General features: G+C 53.6%; 2 protein-coding genes across 8 annotated transcripts in view; both read left to right on the top strand.

Annotated features, from left to right (window-relative positions):
- The window catches only part of PRKG1 (protein kinase cGMP-dependent 1), a 497,789-nt gene extending 492,940 nt beyond the window's left edge, over positions 1-4,849 (top strand). For all 7 annotated transcript variants that reach the window (XM_051617014.1, XM_051617013.1, XM_051617015.1 and 4 more), the window contains one exon: positions 912-4,849. In XM_051617014.1, coding sequence (XP_051472974.1) covers positions 912-1,010 — 99 coding nt within the window. In that variant the 3' untranslated portion in view covers positions 1,011-4,849. The remainder of the gene's footprint in view (positions 1-911) is intronic.
- Positions 4,850-7,297: 2,448 nt separating this feature from the next.
- DKK1 (dickkopf WNT signaling pathway inhibitor 1) lies at positions 7,298-9,489 on the top strand. Its single transcript, XM_051617068.1, has 4 exons — positions 7,298-7,489; positions 8,114-8,270; positions 8,398-8,508; positions 9,056-9,489. Exons 1-4 carry the CDS (start codon positions 7,298-7,300, stop codon positions 9,304-9,306), a joined length of 711 nt encoding a protein of 236 aa, XP_051473028.1. The 3' UTR covers positions 9,307-9,489.
- The last annotated feature ends 7,968 nt before the right edge of the window (positions 9,490-17,457 follow it).

Here is a 17,457-nt window from a genome sequence, read left to right as displayed (position 1 = left end):
GAAGGCTCTCCAGCTCAGCAGTGTAAACAGATCTGGAGAAGTCAGAAGAAATTAATTGGAGGGTTCAGTACAAAGGGAAGCACCTCACCACTCTGTAGGACTCCACGAAGCTTTTCCATCTTGGGCTTTTTTTTTTTTTTTCAAAACAAGTTGGATATTCGGGGATCTTCATTGTCCCCAAGGGAAATGCTGATGCATCTGGGCAGCAAATTACATTTTGAGCTCAAGTTGGAGCTCTGGGTGATCCAAGAGTCTTGTGCCAAGGCTTATAGCAGCATCCAGCATCAATAATATGTCCTGGACCGTAGGCTGGGATCTGGTCCTGGCTTCTCCACCAGCTGCACAAGGGAAATGGCCAAAAAATAAAGCCTTTCCTGCTCAGCACTCCTGAGGCAAGTGCAGGCACCTCAGCCTGCCCTGGCTACTTGGGGTGGGGCTTCAAGTGTGTTATTTCCAAAAAAGAAACGGAGTTGGCCTTCATCCTGGGAAGATGGGTTTCTCTGGTAGGCTCCCTACACTCAGCAGTACTTGTCAAGAAACTCAGAGGAGGGAGGCAGGGCCCAGCTCACAGCCTCAAATTTTGGATCTTGGAGCTATAAATTGGAAATCCTGGGCTTTGGGGAGGGCTGAGGCTTTTCCACGTCTTTCCTGGTGCCCTTGTACCAACAGGTAGGACAGTTGCTCTTGAACTAGAGACCCTGTAGGTTCTGGATTATTGGCATAGAGATGGGGGGGGGGGGCTGTGGGAAGTCCTCCTGGGATTCAGCAAGCAGTTGTTACATGCAGCTCTTTTGATGCCTGCTGCATTTAGCAATGATCTTGAATGGTCAGGGTTGCGAGATGGAGAGGAGATGTCTGTAGAGATCTTATGTGCTGACCATCCTCTTCTTGTCCCTCTCTTCTTTTCACAGGTTGCATCTCCAACAGACACAAGCAATTTTGACAGCTTCCCAGAGGACAGTGATGAACCACCCCCTGACGACAACTCAGGATGGGACATAGATTTTTAAGGTCTTTCTCTTACCTGCTTCTGCCTTGCTGAAGACAGCTCTCCTGGGACTTGGCTGCCAGCGAAACCGAAAGAACTGGGGAGGATTAGTGCTCGGGGTCACCATGATGCCTTGATTGATGCTGCTACAGTAACTACAGTGGCATTAGGACTTCTTGCTTAGATGACAATAGTACTCTTCATGTTTTCTGTTTGAACTTGAAATAGCAGTTTGACATGGTGGTCCTGACACAAAGCCTTTCACCAGTAAAGAAACGTGGTTTCTGTCACCACCACGATCTTGCTACGCTCTTAATTATTCAAGTCAAGAGGTAACGCAGTGTAAGATGCACTTAACTCTAGCTGCAAGGTACTGGCTTTCTCAGTAGGATCACTAGTAATTTATTAAGTGCTGTAGCTAAATACAGGGCAGGATTTGGGCTACTCCCACCCTCCAGACTCCGTGGATCTTCTCCTGTAGGCCAGCGTAGGAGCAAAGGAGGACCACAACGGTACTGGTCAAAGAGTTCACGTCCAAGCAGTGGTAAAATTTGTCCTTTTTTTCTTTCTGAGCAGTATTCTTGACAAGACTGAATGTTACCTTTCCTCTTTCTTTTTGAGAAGCTGGTAGGTTTTGTTATTTTTTAGCCTGGTAAAACAAAAGCACAACTGCTCTAGATCCTGTTAAGGCAGATATGGGTCACTTCCCTCATACAGCTGAGAACATCCTGTAACACAACGTTTGGGCTTGTTGTTTTGGTTTGTTTTTTTTTTCTTTCCCTTGGTACAAATACATAACTGCATGGAAAAAAAAAAATCATCAAATTAATCAATTTTACATATAAAATAGTGCTTAAATAATGGTTCTGTAATAAAGCGACAGCAGCCCACTGGTCTTACTGATTAGCTACTAGGCATAAAACTAAGCTTAACCCTTATCTTTTTAGAACCCAAAGGGAAAATACAAGACCCATAACGTACTTTAGAGGTGCTATGTACATCCCTCCTCTGTGAACAGCAACAGAGTCAACCACCATTTCAGAAATATGTAGCAAGAGGCATCGTTCTCCATCACGCTCTCGGGTGATTTTACGTCTCCGCGTCTGCATCTGTTCCATCTTCAGTACAAAGCTGGTTGAAATGCAAGGTGGCACGGGGCCAGTTTGCTGGCTCTGCTGGTAACGTTGCCCATAACAAGGTAATCCTAAGGAGCTCCACGGGAGACTCAGTGGAATTGAATGGAAAACTGAGACTGTGTGTGTTTGATCTCCAGTGTATCAGGTCCCCGGTGACTGTGTTCAAGGCACGGGAGTGGCTAGAGCCGAGGCAGCCCAGGTGAAGAAAACAAACTGGGAAGAATAATATTATCATGTGGACCCTTTTCCCTCCCACTATTTTTCCTTTTCTTTAGTGCAGTCTCTGTGGATTTGTAGGATGTAACAGAGGAATCCCCTCCTGCCATCTCAGAGCTGCCAAGAGCTGTTGGATACACTGCAAGTCAAAAGAGCAACTTTTGCCTACATAGTGGGAGGGAAACGTGTGTTTTAACAAATAAAAATTTCCCCAGTGCTGGGTCCCAACTCTTTCCCATGTTCCAAACAAAAGTGACTGAAAGGAGGGTGTTAAAAAGACATTTTCTCCCCTGCAGTGCTGCCAACATCTGCTGTTTGCCAGCCAACTAAAAAGCCTGGTCATCGCCACCCTGTCAAACCCAGTCTGTGTTGCTGAATTTCCTTCCTGATTTTCCAAAGGGTGAGGCAGCAGAGCAATTTCAGGTTATTTCCACTATTCATTAATGATTACAACCTTGTTTGCCTTGACAGCCATAGGGAAGAGGCAGTAACTAGGTCTCCTGGGAATTACTCACATAGGGAAAATACAGGCTGGCTTCTAAGCCTTGCTCTGAGGGATGGAGGATGCCCATGCTGGGCACCAGGGCTAAAATAATCACCCGGCATCTTAGTAAACAGGCTCCTGCCTGAAAGCCCAGTTCCTTCCTCCTGTCCCTCTTGTTTTTCACTCGATGGATGCGCTGATATTGGAAGAGCAACCTCATTGATTTTGGCACATTTCCGTAGAAGACTGTAGAGAGGACTCTGTCCCGCAGCGATGATACTGGGTAGCTGAGATGCAGTTGGCAGTCAAGGGCTTGCCAGGAGGAAAGAGCACCACCACGATTTTGGGGTTGAGGGGCAACCTGGAAACATGACAGGGAGGTTTTCAAACGGGCTGATGAGTTCTTTTCCTTTCTTCCTACCCCTTCTTCCTTGTGCCACGCGCGGCGGTCCCTGCGGCACGGCGTGCGCTGCGCTCGGTGGAAGTCAGCTTTGATACCCACCACCTCCCCCACCTTCCATCACCTCTCCCAAGCATACTTCGAACAACATACTTAGCCTATGTATATGATACACACCTTCATTTATAAGTAATATATTTGCGTTGCATTCTAGATAGCTATGTATTCCCACCAACGGATTGCCTCTGTGTTCCCACTTACTTCGTCGTCTCCTTTTTTTAGCGTGTGGGACGAGGGTGTATTTGTGTAAGGGGAAATCAGCTCCTGTCTTGAAAACCAGTGGCTTAAGGTTGGTGTCTTCAAGACACAGACGATCCGTAGCTTCTCACAGTGCTGCATTTATATCCAGAGCAAACTTATTTAACAACAGGACCACAATATTGATGTAAATAGGTATTTTCGTGTTGATATTTTGTGGTACACCTAGAACTTCCTTTTTCTTTTAGAGTTCCATGGCATTATTACTTCCTTTTCTTTTTTGTAATGTAATGTTTTTAGCTCAAGGTAGACTTGAATTAATGTCATGATTGTCAGTATTATTAAACTTTATGTCAACTGTACTGTTAACTCATCTGTCCCATAGTTTAGCACATGACTAGCTACCCGGCATTGTTGCAAGTGCCTTAAATCCATGGCATCCTATTAAAAAAAAAAACAAACAACTTACAAATTTGGTGTTATGCTGCATGACAAAGACAAACACACCTCAAAATGTTGTCCTTTCTTAGCTTGCTGCGTTTTACAGTTCTTTCTGCTACCGATTTCTAAGCCTTTATTATATAATATTGATGAATTACAGAAATGATGACGTCGTTCTCTTATTTCTGTTCAATGTACCAGAGCTGTGTATCTGTTAATGAGATACAGAGTCATTTCTGTGAAATGTATACATGTTATGTGCGGGTCAAATTAATATATGACATCCTAGCAGTCTGTAGACAGGTATTCCTGTTTTGCTAAGCTGTGCAGATTCAACCCATCGTGCCGTCCAGCGCCAACCTCCCGTCTTTACACAAACCCCCCCAGTAGAAATCTCCCACCTGGAACAAAAAGAAACCAACACAACAAAAAAGGACGAGCAAAACCCCCCGAGGCGAAGGTGTAGCTCGTTGGCACCACTCAACAAACCAGGAGTTGTGCTTTTTCCCACCCTGACTCCTTCAATATGCAACCCACCGCGGAGCCGAGCTGGGAGCTCCTCGTCCTCCGCGGGCCGCGTGAACCAGGCGTGATGCTGGGACTTGAGGGATTTCTTGGGGGAAGTTCTCCTTTGGAGCTGCCTGTGATCCTCAGTCCCAACTTACTCTGGTTTTACACCGGCCTTTTGCTTTATATTCTTGTTTTCTCCACTTTGCTTGTCACAGAAGAAGAGGTTTTGTTTGTCGGACAAATGTCGGTCACCCCCGGCCGTCGGCCAGTTGCACTCTTTTGATGTAGACTTAAGAACTTTTTTTTTTCATAAACTGAAACTGCTTTTGTTTTGCTCTGTATTTTCCCTGCAGCTGTAATTGCCGAGTGCCTGTTGTATACTTTATAGAGTTGAAATAAAAATAATTACTTTTGAACAGCGTGCCCAACATCTTTCTTCCACTGCAGCAGCCAAGTTGGGGAGAACGCTTCTGCTGAGTGATTTAATTGCATTTTTTTATTCTTCTGATGATTCCCCACAGGAGGTAACTGGGCAATGTGTGATGCTGCTCGTACTAGAGGTCCCAGCTCCTGTGTTCATCCAGATTTTCAGCAGGATGCAAGTACCTGGGGGTGCTGGTCATCAGCCGGATGAGTGAGAGCCCAAGTGGCCAAGAAGGCCACCAGCATCCTGGCTTGCACCAGCAACAGGACCAGGGAAGGGATCCTCCCCCTCTGGAGGGGGAGACAAGCCTGGAGACAAGGAGGTGAGGGGAGACCTGCTGGCTCTGCAGCTGCCTGAGAGGAGGTTGGAGTGAGGTTGGTGTTGGCCTCTTCTCCCAAGTGACAAGTGATAGAACAAGAGGAAATGGCCTGAAGTTGTGCCAGGGGAGGTTCAGATTGGATATATGGATTTCTTCCAGGAAAGGGCTGCCAGGCCCTGGCCCAGGCTGCCCAGGGCAGGGGTGGAGTCTCCATTCCAGGAAGTGTTTCCAAGCCATGTAGATGTGGTGCTGAGGGCCATGGGTTAGTGGTGGCCTTGGCAGGGCTGGGTTAATGGTTGGACTTGATGACTCGCTGTGTATTTTGACTGTTGCCAAAATAACCAGTCCCAGGGAGGAAAAGAAATTGGGTCAGTGCCAAAGCAGGAGCTCGGGACCATCACGACACTGCAGGAAGCAACAATCCCCGGCACAAGTTAATGATACAGTAAGAAGCCCGGGGTGAGGTGGCCCTCACCTGAAACTGTGAGGGCAATCCAGGGATTTCAGGCAGGGTGTGGCCCTCATTCTTCCAGGCTAAAAATAGCAGAAGGCTGGGTTTGCCCGAGGGTGCCGGGGATGTCCGGGACGGTGACTCAGCTGTGGTGCCACCAGCACTCGCGCTGGCGCTGCCGAAACTCACAGACAATTATTAGCCCAGGCTGAGCCTCCCGGGCCTGGAGCACCTGATTGCAGCTCCAGCAGCACTGGGGGTGTGACATCACCCTCCCTCATGGGATTACATCATAGAATCCCAGACTGGTTTGGGTTGGAAGGGACCTTAAACATGTCATCCAGTTCCAACCCCCTGTCATGGGCAGGGACACCTCCCACCAGCCCAGGCTGCTCCAAGCCCCATCCAACCTGCCCTTCAACACTGCCAGGGATGGGACAGCTACAGCTTCCCTGGGCAACCACCACTGGTCTCACTACCCTCACAATAAAGAATTTCCTGCTAATGTCTAAGCCAAATCTCTTCTCTTCCAGCTGGAAACCCTTCCCCCTGCTCCCACCCCTCCCTGCCCTTGTCCCAAGTCCCTCCCCAGCTTTCCTGGAGCCCCTTCAGGCTCCAGGTGCTCTAAGGTCACCCCAGAACTTTCTCCAGGCTGGACAGCCCCAACTCTCAGCCTGTCTCCGTGGGCTCAATCAGTGCAATTAACTAATTGGGTTTTGCCCAGGGCGGGAGGGGCGCGATGCCCCGCGGGGCCGCCAGGGAGCGCTGCGGTGCCAGGAGCGCGGGGGGGGGGGAACGAGTCTGGGGGGGCTGGGGGGGGGGGGACCGGGGGGAGGGGGTGACGAACCCTTTGATGTCCCCGCATCAAAGCGGCCGGGGGGGCTCCCCCCGCCGGGGCTGTGTCCCCCACTCCAGCCCGGCTGAGGCGCTGCCCGGGCAGGAGCGGAGCTGGGAGGGGGTGGGCGACAGACCCCGCCGGGGTCCCGTCCAGTCTGTTCCCCCTCCCCCCGGCCCGGGGGGGATGCGGAGGGCCCCCCCCCCCCGCCCCCCCTCCCTTCCTGCAAAGCTGCGCTGGCGCCAGGAAGGGAGCGGGGGAAGGCGGGGAGAGGAGACCAAAGGGCTGGCTCTGCCACCGATGGGGGGGGGGGGGGGGGGGGGGGGGGGGGAGGGAGGTTGCGGGGGGGAACTTTCTGCACCCCACCGCGGCTCCCAGCCCCTGGGGTGGGGGGGGTCGGTGGGTGGCATGGGGTGAGCCGCCCCCCCAGCTTTCCCCGCTCCCCCCCCCCATCCGCGTCGGGAGAGGCGGCTGGAGGCGGCGGCGGCGGCGTCGAGGAGTGCGGAGCATCTGGGGGGAAGCGAGGGGGCGGGGGGGCTGCCTTGCGAAACCCCCTCCCGGGACAGCGGCCAATGACGGAGCCCTCGGGGCGGGGTGGAGGGTGGTTTTGGGGGCTCATCGGCACAGCCCCCCCCCCCTTTCCCCCCCCCCCAGGGGGGGCCCTTTGAAATCCCATCCGCCGTGCCCTCCTCCCCGAGGGGGCGGGCGCAAGGGGCAGCCCCCCGGGGGTATAAAGGCGGCGGCAGCGCAGGTAGCTGCTGCTCGGGGGCCGGGGGGGAGCAGAGGGGACACGGCCGGGAGGGGACGGGACGGGACGGGACACGACGGGAGCAGGATGCGGGGGCTGGTGGCGGTGCTGGCGGCCCTGAGCTGCGCGGCCCCGGCGGGGAGAGCGGCGGCTCCTGCCGGCGCCCTCAGCTCCAACGCCATCAAGGGACCCCCCCCGGGGGGGGCGGCCGAGGCCAGCGCCGCCCCCGCCGCCCCCTTCGACGGCAGCAACAAACCCCCACCGGCCGCCACCCGGCAGGTAGGAGCGGGGATGGAGGGATGGGGGGGCACACCGGGGATGGAGGGAGGCGGGGGGCACACCGGGGATGGAGGGGGCACACCGGGGATGGAGGGATGGGGGGAAACACCGGGAATGGAGGGAGGGGGAGGACGCCGGGGATGGAGGGAGGGGGACACACCGGGGATGGAGGGAGGGGGACACACACCGGGGATGGAGGGATGGGAGGGGCACACCGGGGATGGAGGGAAGGGGGGACACACCGGGGATGGAGGGGGAGGACACACCGGGGATGGAGGGAGGGGGTCACACCGGGGATGGAGGGATGGGGGGGCACACCGGGGATGGAGGGATGGGGGACACACCGGGGATGGAGGGAAGGGGGGCACACCGGGGATGGAGGGAAGGGGGGCACACCGGGGATGGAGGGAAGGGGGGACACACCGGGGATGGAGGGGGAGGACACACCGGGGATGGAGGGAGGGGGGGCACACCGGGGATGGAGGGGGAAGACGCCGGGGATGGAGGGAGGGGGGACACACCGGGGATGGAGGGATGGGGGACACACAGGGGAGGGGGGTCGGCTTCCCCTCTGCCCCGCTCCGCTTCATCTCTGTCCGCCCCCCCCCCCGCTCCGCCCCGCAGCCTTTCCCCTGCGCCGAGGACGAGGACTGCGGCCCCGAGGAGTATTGCGGGGGTGCGGCCCGTGGCGGGGGGGCCCCGCTCTGCCTCGCCTGCCGGAGACGCCGCAAGCGCTGCCTGCGCGACGCCATGTGCTGCCCCGGCACGACCTGCAGCAACGGTGAGGGGCGGCAGGACTTTGAGGGGGCGGAGGGGGGGGCACACACGATACACGCCCTGGGCGGGGGGTGGGGGGGGGTGTGAGGGTCTCAGCCCTCGCTGACAGCCGCCCGCCCTGCCTCCCGCAGGGCTCTGCACGCCCCCGGAGCCTCCCCACGGAGCCGCCGAGCTGGACGAGATGGGTACTGAGGTGCTGCCCCGCCGGACGACGGCTCCTGCCTGGCTCCCCACTGCCAAAGGTGAGGGGGGGTCCCCGGGGGTGACCTTTACTGTCCCTTCTGTGGCTGCTCGTCCTGCTCCACCAGCCCTCTTGGGGGTGGTCCAGGATGCCCACCCTGCCCCGGTGTCCCCTGTGGGAGCAGTCTGGATGCCCACCCTGCCCCAGTGTTCCCTGTGGGAGCAGTCTGGGATGCCCATCCTGCCCTGATGTCCCCTGTGGGAGCAGTTTGGATGCCCACCCTGCCCCACTGTCCCCTGTGGGAGCAGCCTGGATGCCCACCCTGCTCTGCTGTCCCCCATCGGGATGCACACCCTGCCCCACTGTCCCCTGTGGGAGCAGCCTGGATGCCCACCCTGCCATGCATCTCCCTGGGGATACCCACCCGTCCTCCTGTTTCCCCTCGAGGGGTGGTTCAAGATGCCCAACCTACCCTTACGGGTCTCCGTGGTGCTGCCCCACCCCGCACCCCATCCCCACGGGGGGGTGGGTCGGGTCCCACCACGCGGGACCCCCCCCCCCCTCGAGCTGACCCCCTCATCCCCCCCCAACGCCCTATCCCCACGCAGGTGAGGAAGGAGACTTCTGCCTGCGCTCCTCGGACTGCGCGGCCGGGCTGTGCTGCGCCCGCCACTTCTGGTCCAAGATCTGCAAACCGGTGCTGCGGGAAGGGCAAGTGTGTACCCGGCACCGGAGGAAAGGCTCGCACGGGCTGGAGCTGTTCCAGCGCTGCCAGTGCGCCGAGGGGCTGGCCTGCCGCCTGCAGCGGGAGCACGGCCCCGCTGACCCCTCCCGCCTCCACACCTGCCAGCGGCACTGAGCCACGCCGGACAGACACCCCAGGGACACATGGACACGGGACGGACTCCGGCCCCGCCGGAGCAGAAGGTTGTTTCTTAAGGGAACTACTTTTAAGCGACTACTTGCAGTACGTTACTGTGTTGTGAATACTCGAGCTGGCACTTAAGCTGTATATAACGCCGGGACCTCTAGTGACTTTTTTTTTTTTGGGTGTTTTTTTGGTTTTGTTTTGTTTTTTTTTTAAAAAAAAAAATAATTAACATATTTTTATGGCCGAGGGTGCTGCCTGGTGCCCCTCGAGCCGCCACTCTGACTCTGTACACACTGGGTTGATAAACCGTAGCTCAAAGGGATGCGACCGCCTGGTCGGCCAGCGAATAAACTGTTCTTTAACATCAGCTAGAGCTGCCGTTCCATCCCTGCCCTGGCATCCCTGCCCTGGCATCCCTGCCGTTCCATCCCTGCCCTGGCATCCCTGCCCTGGCATCCCTGCCTTTCCATCCCTGCCCTGGCATCCCTGCCTTTCCATCCCTGCCCTTCCAGCCCTGCCCTGGCATCCCTGCCTTTCCATCCCTGCCCTTCCATCCCTGCCCACACATCCCTTCCCTTCCATCCCTGCCTTTCCAGCCCTGCCCTTCCAGCCCTGCCCTGGCATCCCTGCCCTTCCATCCCTGCCCTGGCATCCCTGCCCTCACATCCCTTCCTTTCCATCCCTGCCCTCACATCCCTGCCTTTCCATCCCTGCCCACGCATCCCTGCCAGCCCCCCAGGAGGCAAGATGCACCCCGAGGAGGGGAGATGCCCAAAGGCAGAGGGAGGATCATTGCTGGCACCCCCCAGGAGAAGGGCCTTTTGGTTGTCACTGTTTATTCAGCTGGTTTTTTTAGGCACCACCATGGTCACGGGGCCAAGGATGGGCACCAGGGCTGGGCTCTGGGCAGGGCAGGCAGCAGCCAAACCCCCTCCTGCCTGATTTTTCCCCGGGGTGAGGAGGGAGGGAGGGAAGGGGCAGTGGAGAGGGGCTGCACCCCCTCAGGATGGGGGCTGAGGAGCACTGCCAGCACCACTGCTCTGTCAGCACAGACTTTGCCCCGTGCAAAATAAAGACACATTTTTCACTTCACGTTGCAGCTTGTTGCTGTCAGTTTGCTCCCTTTTGGGGATGGTTTGAGGGAGGGAAGCTCAGGGATCCCTCAGATCCTCCCTGCCTCCCCTCCCCCCCCCCCCCCCCCCCGCCCTCTGTTTAGCTCCTTGTACTGTTCAGCTATTGCAAGTGGCTAAAAATGTCAGGGGCTGGTGGGCAGCAAATTCTGTCCCTCAGCCTCCCTGGAATCCAGGGAAGGTGTTTGGGATGCAAGACTGTGCCAGAGTCTTCCCTGCACAACTGAAAAAAATGCTCTGTACTTGCTGTCCAAACCTGCCTGCAAAGCAGCACGTCCCCATGTGGCTTTTGGGGCACCATGTCCCACTGGCAGGGATGCTCTAGTGGTGCCAAGGCTTGGTTTCAGATCACAGGGTCACAGAGTAGTTTCAGTTGGAAGGGTCCTTAAAGATCATCCAGTCCCAACCCTGACAGGGAAGAATTTCCTCCTCATGTCTATCCTGAATCTCCCTGCTTCCAGTTTTAATCCATCACCCCTCATCCCATCCCTCCCTGCCCTTGTCCCAAGCCCCTCCCCAGCTTTCCTGGAGCCCCTTCAGGCACTGGAAGGTGCTCTAAGGTCTCCCTGGAGCCTTCTCTTCTCCAGGCTGAACACCCCAACTCTCCCAGCCTGGCTCCAGAGCAGAGCTGCTCCAGCTCTGTGAGCATCCCTCACGGCTTCCTCTGGACTCTCTCCAGCAGCTTCAATGTCCTTCCTGTGTTGGGAGCTCCAGAACTAGACACAGTCCTGTCAAATGCAACAAAATGCTCATCAGGGTTTGGTGTCTCTAAGGTTAACACTACCTGGTTAGGGACAGCACAGGTGCATGGGGGTCACTGAACACAAACCCAACTAACAGGAACCTGTGAACACCAGCTGGTGCTGAACCAAGCCCACCACTACAGAACATGCAAAAGAGGCAGCAAACTGCCCCAGGTGGAGAGAAACCATTAAAAAAAGGAGCCATCCTCTTGTGTGGATGAGGGGAAAAATCTCCCTTTTCCTCCAGCTCTTCTCAAGGTTGGGGCTGGGTGGCCAAAGCTGCCCCAAATCAGAGGTTAAAACATTCCTGTTATTATTCCTAATTAGAATTATGCCAAGTAAAATCAGTGGAGCAGCAAAGGTACCTGGCAATAAATAAAAGCATCAGTGACTAATTCAATATGTTTGGATCAGATTATAATGGTTAATTGTATCCCTAATAGTGTCATTAGGTTTAGGTTTGGTTTTGGGGTTGTTGTTTTTTTCTTCATACAGTTTCAGCACTTTCCCCTGCCCAGCTAAACCAGCACAGCTCTGCCACCACTGCAGGCAGTGAAAAATACCCTCACCTTGCAGTAAGTAGCTATCACACAGCTTTCTGGTTCAAAAACAGGTTGTATTTTTAAAAATAATAAAAAAATAATAACCACAACAATATGACCTTCATGTATTAGGACTTAACACTTCTTTAAGGGAGAAATTTTCCCTGTCCCTGTAGGTCCTTCAGCCCCCAGGACCTGAACCTGTGTTGGGCTTCAGCAGCCTGAGACATAAAAATATTCATTTGGTGCCACCAGCAGCTCCAGAATGTGGATAAATGGAAGCTGGCCACGTGCAAGATCCTGCCCCTGGGTCAGCACAACCCCAGGCACACGTCCAGGCTGGGGGGAGAGTGCCTGGAGAGCAGCCCTGAGGAGAAGGACTTGGGAGTGGGAGGAGATGAGAAGCTGGACATGAGCCTCCAGTGAGAGCTGGAGCCCAGAGGGGCAATTCTGTCCTGGGCTGCATCACAAGAAGTGTGGCTAGCAGGGCCAGGGAGGGGATTCTGCCCCTCTGCTCTGGTGAGACCCCACCTGGAGAGCTGTGTCCAGCTCTGGAGCACAGGAGAGACATGGAGAGGGGTCCAGAGAAGGGCCATGAAGATGAGCTGAGGGATGGAACAGCTCTGCTACCAGGACAGGCTGAGAGAGCTTGTTCAACCTGGAGAAAAAAAGGCTCCAGGGAGACCTTAGAGCACCTGCCAGTGCCTGAAGGGGCTCCAGGAAAGATGGGAAGGGCTTTGTTCAAGAGAGGGCTGTGATAAGACAAGGGGTAATGGTTTTAAACTGGAAAAGGGGAGATTTAGGTTAGAGACTAGGAAGAAATTCTTCACCATGGGGGTGATGAGGTGCTGGAACAGGTTGCCCAGGAAGGTCGTGGAAACCCCTTCCCTAGAGGTGTTGAAAGGCAGGTTGGATGAAGCTTGTGCAGCCTGGTCTGGTGGGAGGTGTCCCTGATCACGGCAAGAAGGTTGGAACCTGATGATCTTGAAGGTCCCTTCCAACCTTCACCATCCTATGACTCTGTGGGTGGGAGCACTGTGATGCCCCAAGGAATAAACAGGCAGCACCACCACGGTCCCTCCAGCCTTCATCTTCCTGATGACAGATGCTCCTGATTCCAGAAACAGCTGAATGAACACCTGCAACCTCAAAACGAATCAATATAATAAGGCTGTGGGAAGCTGAACCTGGATTGATCAGACCTGGGAAAAAAAAATGGGATGTGGCAAGATCTTGACTTTGAGCTGGGGCTGGTGTGTCCAGGCCTGGATCTTGTGCTTCAATCCCAAGAGAGAAGATATGGAGAAACAAGTTGGTTCAGCACATGATGCACAATCCAGTGATGCCTGGAGTAAAAGGCATGAGCTTCTCCCACCTGTCTCCTCTCCAATGAAATTAGTCCCCCTCAAAAAAAAAGAAGAAGAAAAAAAAAAAAAAGCAGGAAAAAGCCTAATCCTAAGAAAAAAGGTACTAGAAGAAGCAAGTTTGGTGGGCTAGGAGGTTTAGCACCTGGTTTTCACTCACTGTTTCTGGCTCTAGGGCTGGAAGAGCTCCCAGTAAAGCTCTGTGAAGTTAAATATTGGGAGTTCCAACCCAGAGCACTGAAAAGCAGCTCCCCCAGTGCCTTCTGATGTCACGTTTTGTTGATTTCTTTGCTCATTTCTGGGCTCCTGCTACAAACCTTGCAAAAATATTGATGTCCAGACAATACTGACATCCAGACATTCATCTTACAGGGGGACAGGGCAGGGTTTTTACTGCCATTTGTGGTGAAATGAGGTTTTGGGGCAGGCAAATACTCTCTTCTTCTCCTTTTCTTCCCGGGTTGTTTCAGAAACTGGTGTGACCCCACGTTGTAGAACAAGAAATAGTATTTCCTTTTTTTTTTTAAGCTCTAATAAGATGCTCCCACTTCTCTTCCTTCCCCTGATCTACATGTGGCATTTACCACTGAACTGTCCCACGACACTAAAACCTCTTGTCTGAGGAACAACCCCCCCTCCCTGGGCTCATACAGCACAGGACAGGGTTGTGAAGAGCTTTAAATCCACCCACAGATGTGAAAAGGTCCTTTTTTTCCACACTCCTGCTGACATGGAGCAGAAAACCGGCACATTTTGGCTGGGAAAGATGAAAGCCCTGAGCAGAGAGAGCAGGTGAAAACCTTGGCGGGTGTAACACAACACACAGAGCTCTGGGCTTGGTGTTTGGGGTCGTTTTTTGGTTTGTTTGTTTTCCCTTCTACTTGGGGTTGGGACTCAACCCACCTGCTGAAGCTGCTCTTTCTGGCAAAGGCTTTTCTGGAGGCCCTGGGGAAGGAACCTTGATCTCCCTCGGGCTGGGAGGGGAGCACCCAGGTGGCCCAGCACCTCAGCATCCCTCAAGTCTGGTTTCCTCCACACCTTGGACTCCTTCAAACAAATATAATCCATCCCTGCTAACCCAAAGCAGTGTTTACTGTTTGGGGGGTTTTAAGCTTTCTTCCCCCCCCCCCCCCTTTTTATTCTTTCCTCTTTTTTCCCCCAGTGCCTGAGTGTGTCCCTAATTAACACTTGAAGAGGGGGGTGAGGATATCTGAGATACTTAGGAAGGGCACTTCTGGGCAGAGCTTCTAACCTACCTCTGAGTGAGGGAGGGGACCCATTAGCAGGTGATTGAGGTGAGTAATAAGTCCATCAGCATGCAAATGATGAAAGGCTGGGCTGGAGAAGGTGAGACCCGCAGCTGGGCCACGATGGGGTGTGAAGCTTCCCCCCTCTGAGCATCTGGGCAGGGGTGTCCTCCACCTCTCCAAATCCCACCGCTGGGTGGGGAAGGAGAAGAAGCTGTGGGTGAATGGATGGAGCTGGTGGTGTTGGACAAGAGCCAGCGAGAGGTTTGCATGAGCGAGGAGGGCTTCACCAGGCTGGGAGGGTCACCAGGGGGGTTGAGGAAGGTGGTCCAGGTGATTGCAAAGATCTTGGTGAGGAGTCTCACCAAAGGCCTGAAGCTGCTGATGGAGAAAATGAAGGTGTTTCGTTATAAATAACCAGGGAGAGAGACATGTGGAAAAATAATTGTTGCTTATGGTGGAAGGAGGCAGAAGATGCTGGGACTGGGGCCTCTCAGCCCTGATTACTTCTTTTTTTCTTTTTCCCCTTAAGGTTTTTTAGTAAGTCTGTAGGTCAGAGTTAGAGTCAGGATCTTTTTCCCAGGTGAACCTGGAAAAAAGACTTTAAAACCCCTGTAGCAGACTAGGAAAGCATTGCAGGGTGCATTCCCAGGTCACTCCAGAAGTGTATCATGTAGGAGAGCTGTGAAAAATGAAGGGTGAGAAGGTGAGGACACGATCCCAAGGTCTGGCAGCTCTTCTCAGCTGGGAAAGAGGTGTCTGAGGGAGGGCAGGAGAGGTCTGTGAAGCTGTAAACAGTGGCCAGGAGGTGGCTGAGGGGTTATTTTTATTTCCTAGGATGCAAGAGGGAGCTGGGCTGTTCAGCCAGAGGTTTAAAACCAACAAAGCCCAGGGCCAAGTTGTGTAACTGGTGGCCACAAATTGAAAACTTGTCAACTAAGTCACGTGGGGACGAGGCGAATTCATAGAAGACGGAGGGTTTGGATGCAATGACCTGCTGAGGACAACTCTAAATGCTGATTATTGGCAGTGGGAAAGATGAAACTGTGTCTGGGGGAAGTTTTTGTTGATTTTATTTTTAAGTATTACTTTTGTTTTGCTTTTCTTGGCTATTGGCTCCTTAAGGTCCTGCTGCTGCCTCTTGGAGAACACGATCTGGGGTGTGGGTGTCAGACCCCCAGGGAAGCTTCAGTCTGGTTTTATTCCTTTCTTTATTTTTAGTTTTAAACCAAACCTCCTTTAAAACACATAAAAAACCCACGTAATTGGGTCAAGATGCTGATTTGGAGAAGAAGTGATTGTCTCCACCAGTGGAAGTGCAACCCTGGCAAGCCAGAAGTGCCTCTGAGCCCCATCTCACCCTCTGTCCTGATGTCCCTGGTGGAACCACCTCCTGAAACTCCTATTGGTTGTGCCCCATGAAGATTGGTAGCAAGTTGTCAAACTGCTTTTGCCTTAAGGTGAATGCACTTTGGCACAAGGTGGCTTTTCCATCCTTAGTGATTTCTGGTGCCATTAGTGCATTTTTATGCCAACCTCAGAAAAATCAGGAATATTAAGCAGTGCACAGACAGAACTAAGTTGTTGTTTTTCCAAAGTGTGGAAGAGCATGTTCCAAAGTTGGTTCACCTGCTCTTTTTTTCAAACCTGAGGGCCAGTTCACCACAGCTGAAAGTATTTCTCTATTGTTTCGGGCTCTCCCCTTCACTTTAAGTCTCTATTTTCTGTTCATCCACAAGGAGTTTGTAGCTTTTCAGCTGGCCTGGTGGTGTGCAGGTGGCACTTCAAAATGATAATTTCACAACCTGGGAAGAAGTCAGATAATGCTGGTCAGGTAGGGCCTAGGCTTTTCCCTCCTTTTCCAGAATTATTTGGTTCACAAAAGGTACAGTAAATAAAACCTATAAGTAATTGTAATAATGTATTTTAGCTTGCACAGTTGAGGAGCATCTCTCCATTGATCTGTAGCAGGATGAGAAATGTCCTGCCATGATCCACGTTTTAGAGGCTCCCTTGACTTCTTGAAAAGCCTTGGCTCCTTGAAAAGCAGGTTTTTGGTGCCCACTGCCAAGGTGAGGTCATCTCAGCTCCAGAAGGAGCTTGGGAAGGTTCATGCTCTTTGTCAGTTTGTGAGAGCAGGCTGTGGTCCCCGGGCTGTGGCTTGGGAAGTGGAGAAGTGACACGTTTACAGAGCTGATTTCCACCACAAGTGTCTGCCTGGGGGCTCTGCTCTGCTCTTCCCTCTTTGTGTCTGAGCAGATCTCTGGTAGCTTTAGGTGGCCCTGAATCCACCCATCCTCCCAAAGACCTGCCCTGCCCTGATCCTCCCCTGTCACAGGGGCTTTGCTGCTCCAGACCTCTCCTGTTGGTGAGACTTTAGCTGCTCCAGGCAGGAGGGATGCCTGACCATAAATGATTCTCCAAGACACGTCATTCCTTTTGGCTGCAGCCCAGCCTGTGCAGGAGGATGAGTGATGGCCACGATAGCAGCAAGCCCAGATCTTTCCCCTATTTGGAGACCTGCATCCTGCATACCACAGCCCAGGGGCTGCCTTCAGAGAGGAGGGAGGGGAAGAGCCTGGAGCTGCTTTCAGACAGGACTTTATTCTACTCCCATCCACAGGGACCACTTTACCTCACGGGCTCTGGAGTTTTCAGCCTAAAACCCAAACCCTTTGTGCACAAACCTGCTTCTACCTGTAGCTTTTCCATTTCTGGAAGCCTTTCAGGGGGGGTCACTGCTCTGTTTTGCTGAAGGAACAGCCTGACTTCTCTGTCCCTGGGCTGGTTGGGGTCAAGACCTTCATCCCCAGGCAATGCTCCTACTCAAGCTCAACTCCACCCCAGAGCATTGCTGTGAATTTAGTGAAGGTTCATTCACACCAGTTGTTGTCTTGGTTTCTTCTTATCAAAACCAGGCACCGTTAGGAGAATTGTGAAGTGTTTTGTTTCACCATGTGTTGGGGAGAGCTTCCAGTTCCTGCTTGGCAAGGAGTCCCTTTGGAGGCAGATGGGGACTTTTTAGTCCATGCCACGTGGCCACACACCTGTCATCTATTCTACTTCCAGCAGAGTGGAAGAAGCCTAATCCCAATCCTGAGCTGGATGCCCTT

This window comes from Apus apus, chromosome 4, assembly GCF_020740795.1.
Source record: "Apus apus isolate bApuApu2 chromosome 4, bApuApu2.pri.cur, whole genome shotgun sequence".
Lineage (NCBI taxonomy): Eukaryota > Metazoa > Chordata > Aves > Apodiformes > Apodidae > Apus > Apus apus.
The sequence above is the reverse complement of the archived record's forward strand: the minus strand, read 5'-3'. Positions and strand labels throughout refer to the sequence as shown.